General features: G+C 48.6%; 1 protein-coding gene across 1 annotated transcript; it reads left to right on the forward strand.

Annotated features, from left to right (window-relative positions):
• Positions 1-956: 956 nt before the first annotated feature.
• Positions 957-1982, forward strand: LOC102444789 (olfactory receptor 52E4-like). Its single transcript, XM_075904907.1, has one exon. The coding sequence runs from the start codon at positions 957-959 to the stop codon at positions 1980-1982; it is 1026 nt and encodes a 341-aa protein (XP_075761022.1).
• The last annotated feature ends 13070 nt before the right edge of the window (positions 1983-15052 follow it).

Consider the following 15052-nt stretch of genomic DNA (forward strand, 5'->3'; position numbering starts at 1 on the left):
CCGCGTTCCTCTGTCTAGTGCAGAGATCATATTCATTGGGGCATGCCCCGAAACCTGAATAAGGTCCATGATCTCTACCCTGGCAGGCTCCTGGGGAGCGGTGGGAGAGGAGTGTTCTCAGTTGAGGCTGGAGTGGCCTCCAGGGCACCCTGGGAAGGCTGCAGGACCCCTATTTCAAAATAAGTGTCTTCACAGCACTTAATTCGAAATAGCTATTTCGAACTTGGCATTATTCCTCATGGAATGAAGTTTACAAATTCGAAAGAAGCGCTCCGCTATTTCGAATTAATTTCAAAACGGCGGTTTGGCTGTGTAGAAGCTAGTAAAGTTATTTCAAAATAACTTTGCTGTATCGGTGCAGAAAAAAACAACAAAAGGTCTGGTAGCACTTTACAGACTAACAAAACATGTAGATGAGAACATAGAGAATCCTGTTGGTGAGCATTTCAGCCTAACCACAGTCTGAGAGACCTGCAAGTAGCTGTCTTGTCACAAACCAGCTCCACAAGCCAGATCCACAGAGAAGCCCTGGAATCCCAGTTCATCCGCAAATTCAATTCACATGCTAATGGACTCAGTCGTGATACGGGCGGATGGGAAATCTACCTACTTAATAACCACTGAAGGTGCTAACAGCTCCCTGAGTGGTATCCTTCCTCTTTTAGGTATCTATCTATTGACTTTGATTTTTATCTGCTTAGGTTTAAGTGCCCATTCTCCAGATACTTAATGATGTTCTGTCTCCCACCCCCTTCCTTTTTCTTTCTCTCCTTTGCCCATGACAACAGCCTCAAGCAGGGCATGTTGTGTCTCATATTATCATTTTCTGTCCCTCTAGGCAATTGTGCTGCAACCATCATTATAAACCCTGGGCACAAACGGAAAGTGAGAGGAACGTATGGTACATGAAAGAGACACTCTTCTGCCCCTGAGTTGGACACGTTCTCCACTATCCCATGTCAAACTCCAACACAACCGAGTTCTCCAACTTCTCCACCTTCATCCTGCTGGGCATTCCTGGCCTGGAGTGGGCCCATGTCTGGATTGCCATCCCCTTCTGTACCATGTATGTCATAACCATTTTGGGGAATTTCACCATCCTGTACATCGTGAAGAGGGAGCGGACCCTCCATGAGCCCATGTACTATTTCCTCTGCATGCTGGCCATCACTGACCTGGTGCTGTCCACATCCACCATGCCCACTATGCTGAGCATCTTCTGGTTCAAGTCCAGAGAGATCAGTTTCAGTGCCTGCTTTACCCAGATGTACTTTGTTCACACCTTCGCTGCGATAGAGTCTGGGATTTATGTGACCATGGCTTTGGATCGCTACGTGGCCATCTGCCATCCCCTGCGACATTCCACCATCCTGACGAACCGCGTTGTAGCCAAGATTGCCCTGGCTGTGGTGCTGCGCGGTGCCGTGCTCGCACTGCCCTACCCCATCCTGGCCAGGCAGTGGCCATATTGCAGAACCAACATCGTTCCCCACACGCACTGTGAGAATTTGCGTGTGGTGAAACTGGCCTGCGCCGACATCAGCGTCAGTAACTACTACGGCCTCTTTACACTAATCTCTAGGATAAGTCTTGATGTGCTTCTTATCACTGTGTCCTACACACAGATCCTCAGGGCCATCTTCCGCCTCCCCACTAAGGATGCCCGGCTCAAAACTTTTGGGACTTGTAGCTCCCACCTCTGTGCTATCTTAATCTTTTACATCCCAGCCGTCTTCACCTCCCTGACAACTCGGTTTGGCCATAATTTGCCTCTTCATTTCCATGTTCTCACTGCCAATTTGTACCTCCTGTTGCCCCCTGTGCTGAACCCCATCATCTATGGGGTGAGGACCCAACAGATCCGGGTTAGGCTGCTCCGGCTGTTTCCTCATAAAAGGACTGAAGTTGTCTCCTTTGGCTCTGGCTCCCAGTTCAAGTCCTGTGTAAAGTTCCCAGGCAACATGGTTCTTGGCCCTGCCTGAATCACTGATAGACCAGTCAGAGAGAATAAATCCTTTCCTGTCCTTACCATGGTTTTGAGTGTGACTTACAGAGTGAAGGGTTTGTGTGTAAGGGTATGTCTACACTAGCTCGTTAGTTCAAGCTAGGTAAGCAAACGAGGGCACTGGAGTTGCAAATGAAGTTCGGGATTTAAATATCCCAGGTTGCATGGCGCCACCATTTTTAAATCCTCCTTAGTCCAAACTAACTGCCTGCAACTAGACGCTAATTCCTTAGTTCAAATTAACTGTTTCTCCTCATTCCATGAGAAGTAACAGTTATTTAAATCCCGGGCTTCGTTTGCAACATCTGTGTAAGTGACACCATCACAGGACCTAACCACAACATCAAAAGCCCATTCACCAGCACATCCTCTAATGTGGCGTGTGCCATCAAGTGCCAGCAATGCCCCTCTGCCATGAATATTGGCCAAATGGACACGTCAGGCACCAGAAATCGAAACTCACAGAAACCCGCAGGGGAACATTGTACCCTGCCTGGGCGCTCGGTCCTGGATTTCAAAGCAGCCGTTCTTCTACCAACAACTTTCCCCAGCCAAGTACAGTGCGGACTTGACCTTCATATGCAAACTTGACACTGTTTCTCCAGGCTTGAACAAAGCCATTAACTGGATGGCCCTTTATAAAGCAGCCTTCCATACATTTAACACCTCCTTTTCACATCTAAAGCTAAGGAGGAGACACTTCCAGCCCACTCAATCAGCCTCATTTGCACCAGCCCTGCAATTGACATTTACTTTTTCTCTCTTCCTTCTCTTTCTGTGCTAAATTCTGGATTCCTTCCCCCACCTCCTACTCCAGCTCATGTCTAAGAGGCCACAGGGCTGCTTGTTGTTTTTAAAGTCACAGACTAACACGGCTCCTCCTTTCAGACGTTCTACCTCATAGATTTGCCCCCTTTCTAGTTGTCTTTGTCATTGTAACTGAGATCCAAGGCCCTGCACCGTCCCCCCTCATCTTCTCCCGCCTCTACTTCAATCTTCCCTTGAGTATCCCCATCCCTTCTATGCCTTTCACCCCACATCCTGCACTCTTGATTTCTCCTGTCCTCCCCCACTACTCGTTGGAACATCTGTGTGATGGGTGCCCCTGGAATGGAAATACAGCTGAGGCCTCCCTCTTGCATTGCGACATGACACGCTTGCTTCAGACCAACATCTGCAGGCAGGGCCCCACCCCCAGCTATTTTCCAGAATGCTCTGGCCAGCCAGTCATGGACCCACCATAGAGAGGCCACAGAGAAAGTTCTCTTGGCTCTGCATCCTAAGCACCCAGAGCTCTACCATCCTGCCCTGGGCAAAACCCATTCAGTGTGCATTGATTGCCTAGTGCACCAAGGGCAGAGTTTCATGAGGCCGGGTGGAGAATAGGGTGGAGGACGGAGGGGTGGGGGGGGCAGCCGTGTGCACCAGGAAATGATTTGCTTTTCTTCCCATTCCCATGACTATCCGGGAGTGAGGGGCAAGTACTTGCATGCCGTGCATGCCTATCACTCCTGGCGGGGGAAGGGAGAAGGCAGAGGAATAATTCATGGAATCCAAGTACTTTCCCTTCGCTCTTTTACTGCAAGGCACACAGCTCTGTGGAGGTGGCCTTCCACATGCAGAAGTTGTGGACCCACTGCTGGTCATCCCCCCGCCCCACGACCAGCCAGTCCCACCAATTGTAACTAGTGTCCTGCCCCCAAACGCGTCTCTCCACAGTGGGGTGTGGTTGCAAGGGCCTTGCTCCTGCACACAGGGAGTGGGTTTCAAGGATGAGTTCAGTGTCCAGCTCCTGCAGGGCCATGAAGGCGGCCGGCACAAAGTGCTACACGACCTACAGCATGGCCGTGTGGGGCCATCACATGCCCAGAGGCAGCTCTGGCTCCATAACAAGGAGTGTGCTGTGGTGTCCAAAAGCAGGGGAACCAGAGCAGACACTGTTGAAGCTTTGCTGTCCCTTGGAGAGGTGTCCAGCACACAGCAGAAGGTGAGAAACAGCTGTCATGGGGGTCCCTTTAAGAGCGTCTCATCTAGCCTTACGCAACAGCTCCTGCAAGCAACGGCTGACCTGATAGAATCATAGAATCAGAGAACACTAGGACTGGAAGGGACATCGAGAGTCATCGAGTCCAGTCCCCTGCCCCCATGGCAGGACCAAATACTGTCTAGACCATCCCTGATAGACATTTATCTAACCTACTCTTAAATATCTCCAGAGATGTGGATTCCACAACCTCCCTGGGCAATTGATTCCAGTGTCTGATCACCCTGACAGGTAGGAACTTCTTCCTAATGTCCAACCTGAACCTCCCTTGCTGCAGTTTAAGCCCATTGCTTCTTGTTCTATCCTCAGAGGCCAAGATGAACAAGTTTCCTCCCTCCTCCTCATGACACCCTTTTAGATACCTGAAAACTGCTATCATGCCTCCCCTCATTCTTGTCCTTTCCAAACTAAACAAGCCCAATTCTTTCAGCCTTCCCTCATAGGTCATGTTCTCTAGACCTTTTATCATTCTTGTTGCTCTTCTCTTGACCCTCTCCAATTTCTCCACATCTTTGCTGAAATGCCGTGCCAAGAACTGGTCACAATACTCCAACTGAAGCCTAACCAGCACAGAGTAGAGAGGAAGAATGACTTCTGGTGTCTTGCTCACAACATACCTGTTAATGCATCCCAGAATCATGTTTGCTTTTTTTGCAATAGCATCACACTGCTGACTCATATTCAGCTTGTGGTCCACTGTACCCCCTAGATCCCTTTCTGCCATTCTCCTTCCCAGACAGTCGCTTCCCATTCTGCATGTGTGAAACTGATTGTTCCTTCCTAAATGGAGCACATTTCATTTGTCTTTATTAAACTTCATCCTGTTTACCTCTGTCCATTTCTCCAATTTGTTCAGATCATTTTAAGTTATGACCCATCCTCCAGAGCAGTCGCAAGCCCTCTGAGCTTGGTATCATCTGCAATCTTAAGAAGCGTACTTTCTACACCAATATCTAAATCATTAATGAAGATATTGAACAGAGTCGGTCCTAAAACAGACCCCTGAGGAACCCCATTTTTTATACCTTTCCTGCAGGATTGTGAACTATTAATAACTACTCTCTGAGTACGGTTACCCAGCCAGTTATGCACCCACCTTATAGTAGCCCCATCTAAGTTGTATTTGCCTAGTTTATTGATAAGAATATCATGCAAGACCGTATCAAATGCCTTACTAAAGTCCAGGTATACCACATCCACCTCTTCTCCCTTATCCACAAGACTCGTTATCCTATTAAAGAAAGCTATCAGATTGGTTTGACAAGATTTATTCTTTACAAATCCATGCTGGCTGTTCCCTATCACCTTGCCACCATCCAAGTGTTTACAGATGATTTCCTTAATTACTAGCTCTATTACCTTTCCTGCTACAGAAGTTAAACTAACTGGTCTGTAGTCTCCTGGGTTGTTCTTATTTCCCTTTTTATAAATGGGCACTATATTTGCTCTTTTCCAGTCTTTTGGAATCTCTTCTGTCTCCCATGATTTTCCAAAGATGATAGCTAGAGGCTCAGATACCTCCTCTATCAGCTCCTTGAGTATTCTAGGATGCATTTCATCAGGCCCTGGTGACTTGCAAGCATCGAACTTTTCTAGGTGATTTTTAACTTGTTCTTTTTTTATTTTATCTTCTCAACGTACCCTGTTCCCGCTAGAATTCTCTATGTTAGTCATTCCTTCAGACTTCTCAGTGAAGATTGAAACAAAGAAGTCAATAAGCATCTCTGCCATTTCCAAGTTTCCTGTTACTTTTTCTCCCTCTTCACTGGCCAGTGGGCCTACCCTGTTCTTGTTCTTCCTTTTGCATCTAATGTATTTATAAAAAGCCCTGCCTGAACTGGTTCCTGGTGGCCTTAAATGTGAGATAGTGTCCAATGCATGTGGACGCTATCTTTCAAAAAAAGCACATCACTTTTTCATTGTGCTTTTACTGTCTAGATGCTCTCTTTCAAAATTAGCTTTCCCAGAAGATCTCTTCCAGTCGTCTGCAGTCTAGACGTAGCCTCAAGATTTTCCACTTCGATTCTACATTTTCTTTCACATATAATGCCCCGCTCCCACAAGCGTGACCTGCTCTGTGCTTCTGATATATTTTGTACCCTGGTATGACTGTGTCCCCTTGATTGTCCTCATTCCACCAAGTTTCCGTGATGCCCATTCTTTCAATAGCCTCCTTTAAAACTAGGCACTCTAGTTCACATCTGTCAGACATCTGTCAGGGATGGTGTAGATGGAGCTTGGTCCTGCCTTGAGGGCGGGGGGCTGGACTCGATGACCTCTCGAGGTCCCTTCCAGTCCTATGATTCTATGATTCTATGATTTAAACTTCCAGTGTTTGTGTATCAGCAGTTGAAATGTGTGTCCCCCTCAATCTGTCTGCCATTTCCTGATGTATTACACTCTTTTTCATTTGTTTCTCATCTGATCTCCCCCATATTTTATCATCTTCCATCTCCTGACTAGAACAGAGAGAATCTCTATTAGTAGACCCTCCTTAAGGGATGTCTCTGTCCGATCCATGTGCTCCTCCGCACCTGTCGGCTTTCCCCCAGCCCTTGGTTTAAAAACTGCTCTACGACCTTTTTAATGTTAAGTGCCAGCAGCCTGGTTCCTCTTTGGTTTAGGTGGAGCCCATCCTTCCTGTATGGGCTCCCCCCATATACAAAATTTCCCCAGTTCTTAATAAATCTAAAGTTCTGCTCTCTACACCATTATCTCATCCTCACATTGAGTCTCTGAAGTTCTGCCTGTCTACCTGTCCCTGTGTGTGGACATATAAACATTTCAGAGAATGACAAAATAGAGGTCCTGGATTTCAATATCTTTCCTGGCAGCCTAAATTTGCCCTGGGGGACATCTCTCCTACCCTTCCCTATGTCATTGGTACCTGCATGTACTACGACCACTGGCTCCCTGCCAGCATGACACATAAGTCTATCTAGATGTCTCGAGACATCCACAACCTTCGCACCAGGCAGGCAACTCACCGTACGGTTCTCCTGGTCATCACAAACCCAGTTATCTATGTTTCTAATGATCCCATTACTAACACTTGCCTTTTCCTACTGAGTGGAGTTCCCTCCCCCGGAGAGGTATCCTCAGTGCGAGAGGAAACTACAACATTATCTGTTATAACTTTATCTCAGCGATTGCCTGTATAGTGACTGTGTAACCAAACCCAACTGCATGGCCAGAGCAGGTTATTCTCCATCTCATTCCATATGTGTCCAACCACGTTCTGAGCTTGGGCCAGAGCTGCAAAGGGCAAGTGACCCCTGGTGTTGCTCTCAACGAGGGCCAGGCCTTTCCCTGGGGTGTTGTTCCTGCTGGTGCCTATTAAGCTTTCTCACAAAATGATGTATGCAAATTACTGACCCCGGCACACCACTGGTATTCGGAGGATTCATTGTTCATAATTCATTTCACTGAAAAACAATTTTTTTTCAGAGTGTGAAGAGCGAGCAATCTGCTTTGCCCATGACAACAGCCTCATGTAGGGCATGTCGTGTCTCATATTATCATTTTCTTTCCCCCTAGCTAATTATACTGCAACCATCATTATAAACCCTGGGCACGTACGGAAAGTCTCAGGAACGTATGGTAGATTCAAGAGACACTTTTCTGCCTCAGAGTTGAACGCATTCTCCACTATCCCATGTCAAATTCCAACACAACTGAGTTCTCCAACCCCTCCATCTTCATCCTGCTGGGCATTCCTGGGCTGCAGGGGGCCCATGTCTGTATCTGCGTCCCCTTCTGTGCCATCTACGCTATAGCCCTCTTGGGGAATTTCACCATCCTGTTCGTTGTGAAGAGGGAGTCGAGCCTCCATGAGCCCATGTACTATTTCCTCTGCATGCTGGCCGTCACTGACCTGGTCCTGTGTACATCTACCATGCCCAAATTACTGAGCATCTTCTGGTTCAACTCCAGGGAGATCGATTTCAGTGCCTGTCTCACCCAGATGTTCTTCATTCACTGCTTCTCAACAATTGAGTCTGGGCTTTATGTGGCCATGGCGTTTGATCGCTACGTGGCCATCTGCCATCCCCTGAGACATTCCACCATCCTGACGAACCGAATTGTACCCAAGATTGCCCTGGCCGTAGTGCTGCGCGGTTCCATGCTTGCACTGCCCTGTCCCCTCCTGGCCAGACAGTGGCCATATTGCAGAACCAACATCATCCCCCACACACACTGTGAGCACATGCCTGTGGTGAAACTGGCCTGCACCGACATCAGCATCAGTAGCTACTATGGCCTCTTTGCACTAATCTCTAGAAATAGTCTTGATTTGATTTTTATCTCTGTGTCCTACACCCAGATCCTCAGGGCCATATTCAGACTCCCCACAAAGGACATCTGGCTCAAGACTTTTGGGACTTGTAATGCCCACCTCTGCGCCATCTTAACCTTTTACATCCCAGGTCTCTTCTCCTCCCTGACAACTCAGTTTGGCCATAATTTGCCTCTTCATTTCCATGTTCTCATTGGCAATTTGTACCTCCTGGTGCCCCCCATGCTGAACCCCATCATCTATGGGGTGAGGACCCAACAGATTCGGGCCAGGCTGCTCCAGCTGTTTCCTCATAAAGGGACTAAACTTGTGTCCCTCAGCTCTGGCTCTCAGTCCAAGTCCCATGTAATGCTGCCATGGCTGGATAACCGTAGTCAGACTCATAGACTCATAGACTCATAGACTTTAAGGTCAGAAGGGACCATTATGATCATCTAGTCTGACCCCCTGCACAGTGCAGGCCTCAGAATCTCACCCACCCCTCCTAGAATAATCCTCTCACCTATGTCTCAGATATTGAAGCCTTCAAATACTTTGAAGACCCCAAGATGCAGAGACTCCTCCAGCTGTGATCTGTACCCCATGCTACAGAGGAAGGCGAAAAACTTCCAGGGCCTCTGCCAATCTACCCTGGAGGAAAATTCCTTCCCGACCCCAAATATGGCAATCAGCTAAACCCTGAGCATGTGGGCAAGACTCATCAGCCAGACACCCAGAAGGTTCTCTATAGTAACTCCTATCATCCCTCCATTGACCTATTTCCCACTGATAATGAGTGGTCAATTAGTTACCAAGATCCTGTTATCTCATCAAACCATCCCCTTCATAAACCCATCTAGTTTAATCTTGAAACCAGATAGATCTTTTGCCCCCACTACTTCCCACTAGTGATTTTAAAGAGCCGGTTACACACCTGTCAGGGTGGTCTAGATAAGGGGTAGGGAACCTTTTTTTCGGTTTGGGGGCCACAGACCCACAGAAAAATTAGTTGGGGGCCACACACAAGTGAAAAGGTAATAACAACAATATTTGACCTGGCTCCCAAATGAGTAGAAAAGAACCCTTCACGGATGTGGCCTCCAACTGAGAAACAGGAAAAAGACACTGCCCTCTCACCTCACTCTCCTCAAACTCCAGCCCCATGGAGAGGTGTTGGGGGAGACACCACGGCTCACCAGATTCACTCTTCTGGGGACCCCCAGGACTCTGGGGTGAGACCAAAAATGAGGGTTTCAGTGTGCATTAGGGTGCTGCTGGGGAGCAGGCCGGTGGTAGGGTTGGGGTCTGGGGAGGAGGTAAACCTTGATTTTTGAGGAATAAGGGATCTTGTGCAAAAAAGGTTTCTTCAGACAAATGGCCCCATTTACACGGGGTTTTTTAACGGCAAAACCTCTTCCGCAAAAAGGATTCGAAGAGGATATGCGAATGAGAGCATACAATATGTAAATGAGCATTTCACTTCCATATCTTCTCCCGAAAAACCCGCAGTGTAGATGTAGCCTGGGAGTTACAGAGACAGGTTCCTACAGAGTTTATTCTGCTAGCCGGCCCTCATCTACCCTCAAAGTGCCAGGTTGGGGAACTGAGTCATGACAGGCCTCCTTTACACTTGTAGTTTAGGGTATGTCTACACTAGCCCCCTAGTTTGAACTAGGGAGGCTAACGTAGGCATTCGAAGTTGCAAATTAAGCCCAGGATTTAAATATCCCAGGCTTCATTTGCATCTTCCCGGCTGGTCGCCATTTTTGAAATTTACAAGTCGGGACTAACTGCCCGTGTCTACACGTGGCAGGGACCTGGTAGTTCGAATTAAAGTCCTAGTTCAAACTACCTGTTATTCCTCCTGGAATGAGGGTTAACAGGTAGTTCGAACTAAGGCTTTATTTTGAGCTACCAGGTCCCTGCCGCATGCAGACAAGGGCAGTTAGTCCGGACTTGTAAATTTCAAAAATGGCAACCAGATGGGAAGATGCAAATCAAGTGTGGGATATTTAAATCCCAGGCTTGATTTGTACCTTTGAATGCCTACATTAGCCTCCCTAATTCAAACTAGGGGGCTACTGTAGACATACCCTTGGAAAACTGACCTTATGTGGCTAAATTTGATCTAAGTGATGCATCCACTCTACCGTGCCCGTCACATCGACCTTAAGGGCTGCAGAAGTCAATTTTGGAACGCTATTCCCAACCTTGCCCAGGAGTTCTTCCCTCTCTTTGGGAAGCTCCCTTTGTGACGGACCCCCCCATGCTTTATGAAATGGACTCATGGACATGAATATACATAAATCAAAGGTGGTTTAAGTGGATTATTTCATGTAACCCATCGATCTGCATGTCATGATCTGCTGGTTCTGTTGATCTTACTCTGTCGTACGTATCATTTGGGTGTGGGAAATTAGACACGTGGAGGGGGGATACTCGGTGACTTTCCAGTGTGTGAAGGGGAGACATGGAGGGTGTTACCCGCAACTTCTAGCTGAGCCGCTGTTCAACAATCTTTCATCCTTCAGTCTGAGCAGTGGTTGGGAGGGAGGGGCCTCAGCTCCTTACCAAAAGGAACAGGGAAGCAGAGGCCTGGGTCTTTTGGCTGGGCTGCACCTGAAGGAAGGGGCCAGTGACCCCAGGGAGTGGAAGAGAGCCCTGGTTTGGAGGGGCAGCTGGAAAAGAGGGTTTAGGGTGACTGTGAGGAGTTTGTGCCGAGGTTTCAATGTAGAATTAGCCAAGCCGTTTGAGTCTTTTGATTTGTAACCTACTTTGCTCTGCCTGTTCTCACTTATTCCTACTCAAATCCCACTGCTTCCACTTCATAAAACCATTTTTATTTTCTATCAAACCCAGTGTAAGAGATTGTTACCTGGGGGGGCAACCAACATGCACATTCCCCCTTTCATTGCTAAAGGGGCTCACCTAATTCTTTGGGGTCTGATCCCATCTGGGGAGGGGTCTCCCAGGGTGCTGAGCCCTAAACTGCCCTCGCCTTGGATTTGAATTGGTTCAGTGTCTGTGCTGCTTCTCGGTGGGGGCAGGGACCTCAGCTCGAGGCCTTGGCTGGGGGAGAATAGGGGAGCTGGCCCAGCAGGACCAGGTGGTGAGGAGCCCCAGAGAGCAGGAAGGTGAGTGGCAGGGGCCATGTCAGCACCCTGGGAGGCACCCCCAAAGGGTCATCTGTGACCGCCCCCAGTCACACCCTTAATTTCTGTTTACTTCTAGAGCTGGATAATCAACATAGAAACAGAGACGGGCTGGTCCCCAGCCTGTTTGCATCCAGATGCTGCTTCTTCCCCAGAGGCTGAGTGAACCCCCCTGGGACGGCCCAGAGCTGGGTTATAACCAGTGCACGGCCCTGTGCCAGCTCTCAGCGCAGGACGCTGCTGCAGACGCTGGGCTTAGAGAGGCAGGAACGCGGCTGCCTGAGGGGGATTCCCAGGGAAGACACGTCCCTCTCAGCACTCACAGGTACCATGTCTGGCTGAGGAGCTCCCCTGCCCCACAGCCCCAGGGCAGCGTGGGTGTGAGGGGCAGAGAGTCGGTCTGGGCCCTTTGCGCTCTGGAGAGCCACAAACATCCCAGGGCCATTGGCACAGAGGGTGAGTTTGCTCCTAGTGTCACAGGCCAACATGTCACTAGTTCGGGTCCCACCACGTCCCCCCTCACTCTCATCCCAGGGAGGCTGCATTCAGAGGCACGGGGGTTCCTTCGGCAGGGTCGATGTCCAGTGCAAGGCTGGACGCTGAGGCCCTGGCACGTCCTTTCCTAAGACTGGGAAGCTGGATGGAGGCGGTGGTGTCAGAGGGTGGGATAATTCCCGGGGAATGTCTGGCTACTCAGTGCTGAAGTAGCACTTCGCTGAGTTGGTAAGGTGTCCCTGCAATCTAGAGGCAGAGTGGCTGGGGGTAGGGGGGAGGACGCACAAGAGACCCACGGCCGTGGCTGCAGGGGAACCTGAACGTGGTCGTGAACCCACAACTTCCCACTCAAGCACCTCTCTCTCCTCCGGACGGTGTGTGCACAGCACCAGTGTGTGTGACAGAGATGTACATACTTGTTTGTGTGTGTGTGTGTTTTACTGTGTGTGTCTGTGTTTGAGAGAATGGCAGACAGAGAAGCGTGACGCCCCTTTAAGTATGCCCACCCCACTTCTAGTACAGTGCCCTTTTAAATTCAGTAGATTAGCCAGTTCAGTGTGACCAGCTCCCAAGTAACCCAGGGAGGAAAAAGGGGCTTACATGAAATAAACCAACTCCCTTCTTTAATGTAAGTCCATGTGTGGCTGGTCGAGGGATCAGCTTTAATTTCTCTGAGATTTTTGATTGAAGAGGAGAAAACCTTCCGACAAACACGTGAACACTCCACAGATTCAGGAGAGCCCACGTAGAATGCATTACTGCTGGTTTACTCACCTAGCGTAGAAAACAGAAAAATTCCTGCAGATGAAACTTGCAGACCACCCCGCTCTAGCAGCATAGTTACAGTGAGAGGTGAGGGCAGGCAGACGGCCTCAGCATTTGGTGAGCGGGGCCCATGCAAACACACTGCTGTAAGACAGTCACATGCACAGTTACCCTCTCGGAACCGGGACTGCACACACTAGGGCACTGGACACAAGGTCCTTGGCATCATAATGGACAGCCAACTCACAGGGAGCTCCCAGGGCACCCCTGCAGCCAGCAGGGCTCATGGGTTCCTTGACTGCACAAACAGGCGCGTTGCGGGTGAAAGAAAGGGAAGGACGCTACCGCTGCATATGGCCGTGGTACACGGATGCATGGAGCTCTGGGTCCACATTTCCGAAGGGATGCGGGGAAACGAGACGGTGCAGAAAGGAGCCACAACAACCAAGCCGAGGCTGGAGATAATGTCAGACTGAGACAGACTGAAAGAACGTCATGTATGTGTCTGAAAGTGTAACAACGGGCTCTATCACGTAGCAAAGAAATTCAAAGGCAGGCCCAGTGGCTGGAAGTTGAAATCAGACAAATTCCAGGTGGAAATAAGGGTCAAAAGTTTAGCCCTGGGAGAAACTAATCAGTAGAATGAACTGCACAGGGAAATGGTGGGCTGCGTCTAGACTGGCAAGTTTTTCCGCAAAAGCGGTTGCTTTTATGGAAAAACTTGCCAGCTGTCTACACTGGCCGCTTGAATTTCCACAAGAACACTGACTTCCTACTGTCTGAAATCAGTGTTCTTGCAGAAATGCTATGCTGCTTCTGTTCGGGCAAAAGCCCTCTTGTCAAATGCTTTTGTGCAAGAGGGCCAGTGTAGACAACGCGGTATTGTTTTGCGCAAAAAAGCCCCGATGGCGAAAATGGCGATCGGGGCTTCCTTGCGCAAAACTGTGTCTAGATTGGCACGGACGCTTTTCCGCAAAAAGTGCTTTTCCGGAAATGCGTCCGTGCCAATCTAGACGCTCTTTTCCACAAATGCTTTTAACAGAAAACTTTTCTGTTAAAAGCATTAGCAGAAAATCATGTCAGTGTAGACATAGCCGTGCAGTCTCCCTACAGGCCTGTCTGCAGAGCCAGACTGGATTCTTCTCTCGATCTGCTTACAGGCTTGTCTACACTTCAATTGCTACAGGAGCTCGGTGTCAGAGCACTTCCCCTTCCCCCTCAGCCCTGGCTCCTGTCATGCTAAGGGAGAGCATCCAGACCAGAAGCCCCAAGTGCCGACACTGCAACGTGTGTTGTCGTTAGCTCCCAGCAAATGTGATTCCAGTTTCCTGCCTCCTTCATTTCCTCTTAAACCTCAGTTTATCGAGTAAAATTGGAGTTCTGCCCAGCTCGACCCGCACCAGCTGTTTTACCGAAATGTTACTAATCGGTCCCAGTAGTGTATCATAGAATCATAGAATCATAGAATAATAGGACTGGAAGGGACCTCGAGAGGTCATCGAGTCCAGCCCCCCGCCCTCAAGGCAGGACCAAGCTCCGTCTACACCATCCCTGACAGATGTCTATCTAACCTGTTCTTAAATATCTCCAGAGAGGGAGATTCCACCACCTCCCTTGGCAATTTATTCCAATATTTGACCACCCTGACAGTTAGGAATTTTTTCCTAATGTCCAATCTAAACCTCCCCTGCTGCACTTTAAGCCCATTACTCCTTGTCCTGTCCTCAGAAACCAAGAGGAACAAATTTTCGCCTTCCTCCTTGTAACACCCTTTTAGATATTTGAAAACCGCTATCATGTCCCCCCTTAATCTTCTTTTTTCTAAACTAAACAAGCCCAGTTCATGAAGCCTGGCTTCATAGGTCATGTTCTCTAGACCTTTAATCATTCTTGTCGCTCTTCTCTGTACCCTTTCCAATTTCTCCACATCTTTCTTGAAATGTGGCGCCCAGAACTGGACACAGTACTCCAGCTGAGGCCTAACTAGTGCAGAATAGAGCGGCAGAATGACTTCACGAGTTTTGCTTACAACACACCTGTTGATACAACCTAGAATCATATTTGCTTTTTTTGCAACAGCATCACACTGTTGACTCATATTCAACTTGTGGTCCACTATGACCCCTAGATCCCTTTCCGCCATGCTCCTTCCTACACAGTCGCTTCCCATCATGTATGTATGGAACTGATTGTTCCTTCCTAAGTGGAGCACTTTGCATTTCTCTTTATTAAACCTCATCCTGTTTACCTCTGACCATTTCTCTAACTTGCTAAGGTCATTTTGAATTATGTCCCTATCCTCCAAAGAAGTCGCA

This window comes from Pelodiscus sinensis, chromosome 1 (genome assembly GCF_049634645.1).
Source record: "Pelodiscus sinensis isolate JC-2024 chromosome 1, ASM4963464v1, whole genome shotgun sequence".
Lineage (NCBI taxonomy): Eukaryota > Metazoa > Chordata > Testudines > Trionychidae > Pelodiscus > Pelodiscus sinensis.

Bases quoted from the DNA above. Each gene is read 5' to 3' on its own strand.
- LOC102444789 (XM_075904907.1), top strand. From the start codon at position 957: ATGTCAAACTCCAACACAACCGAGTTCTCCAACTTCTCCACCTTCATC.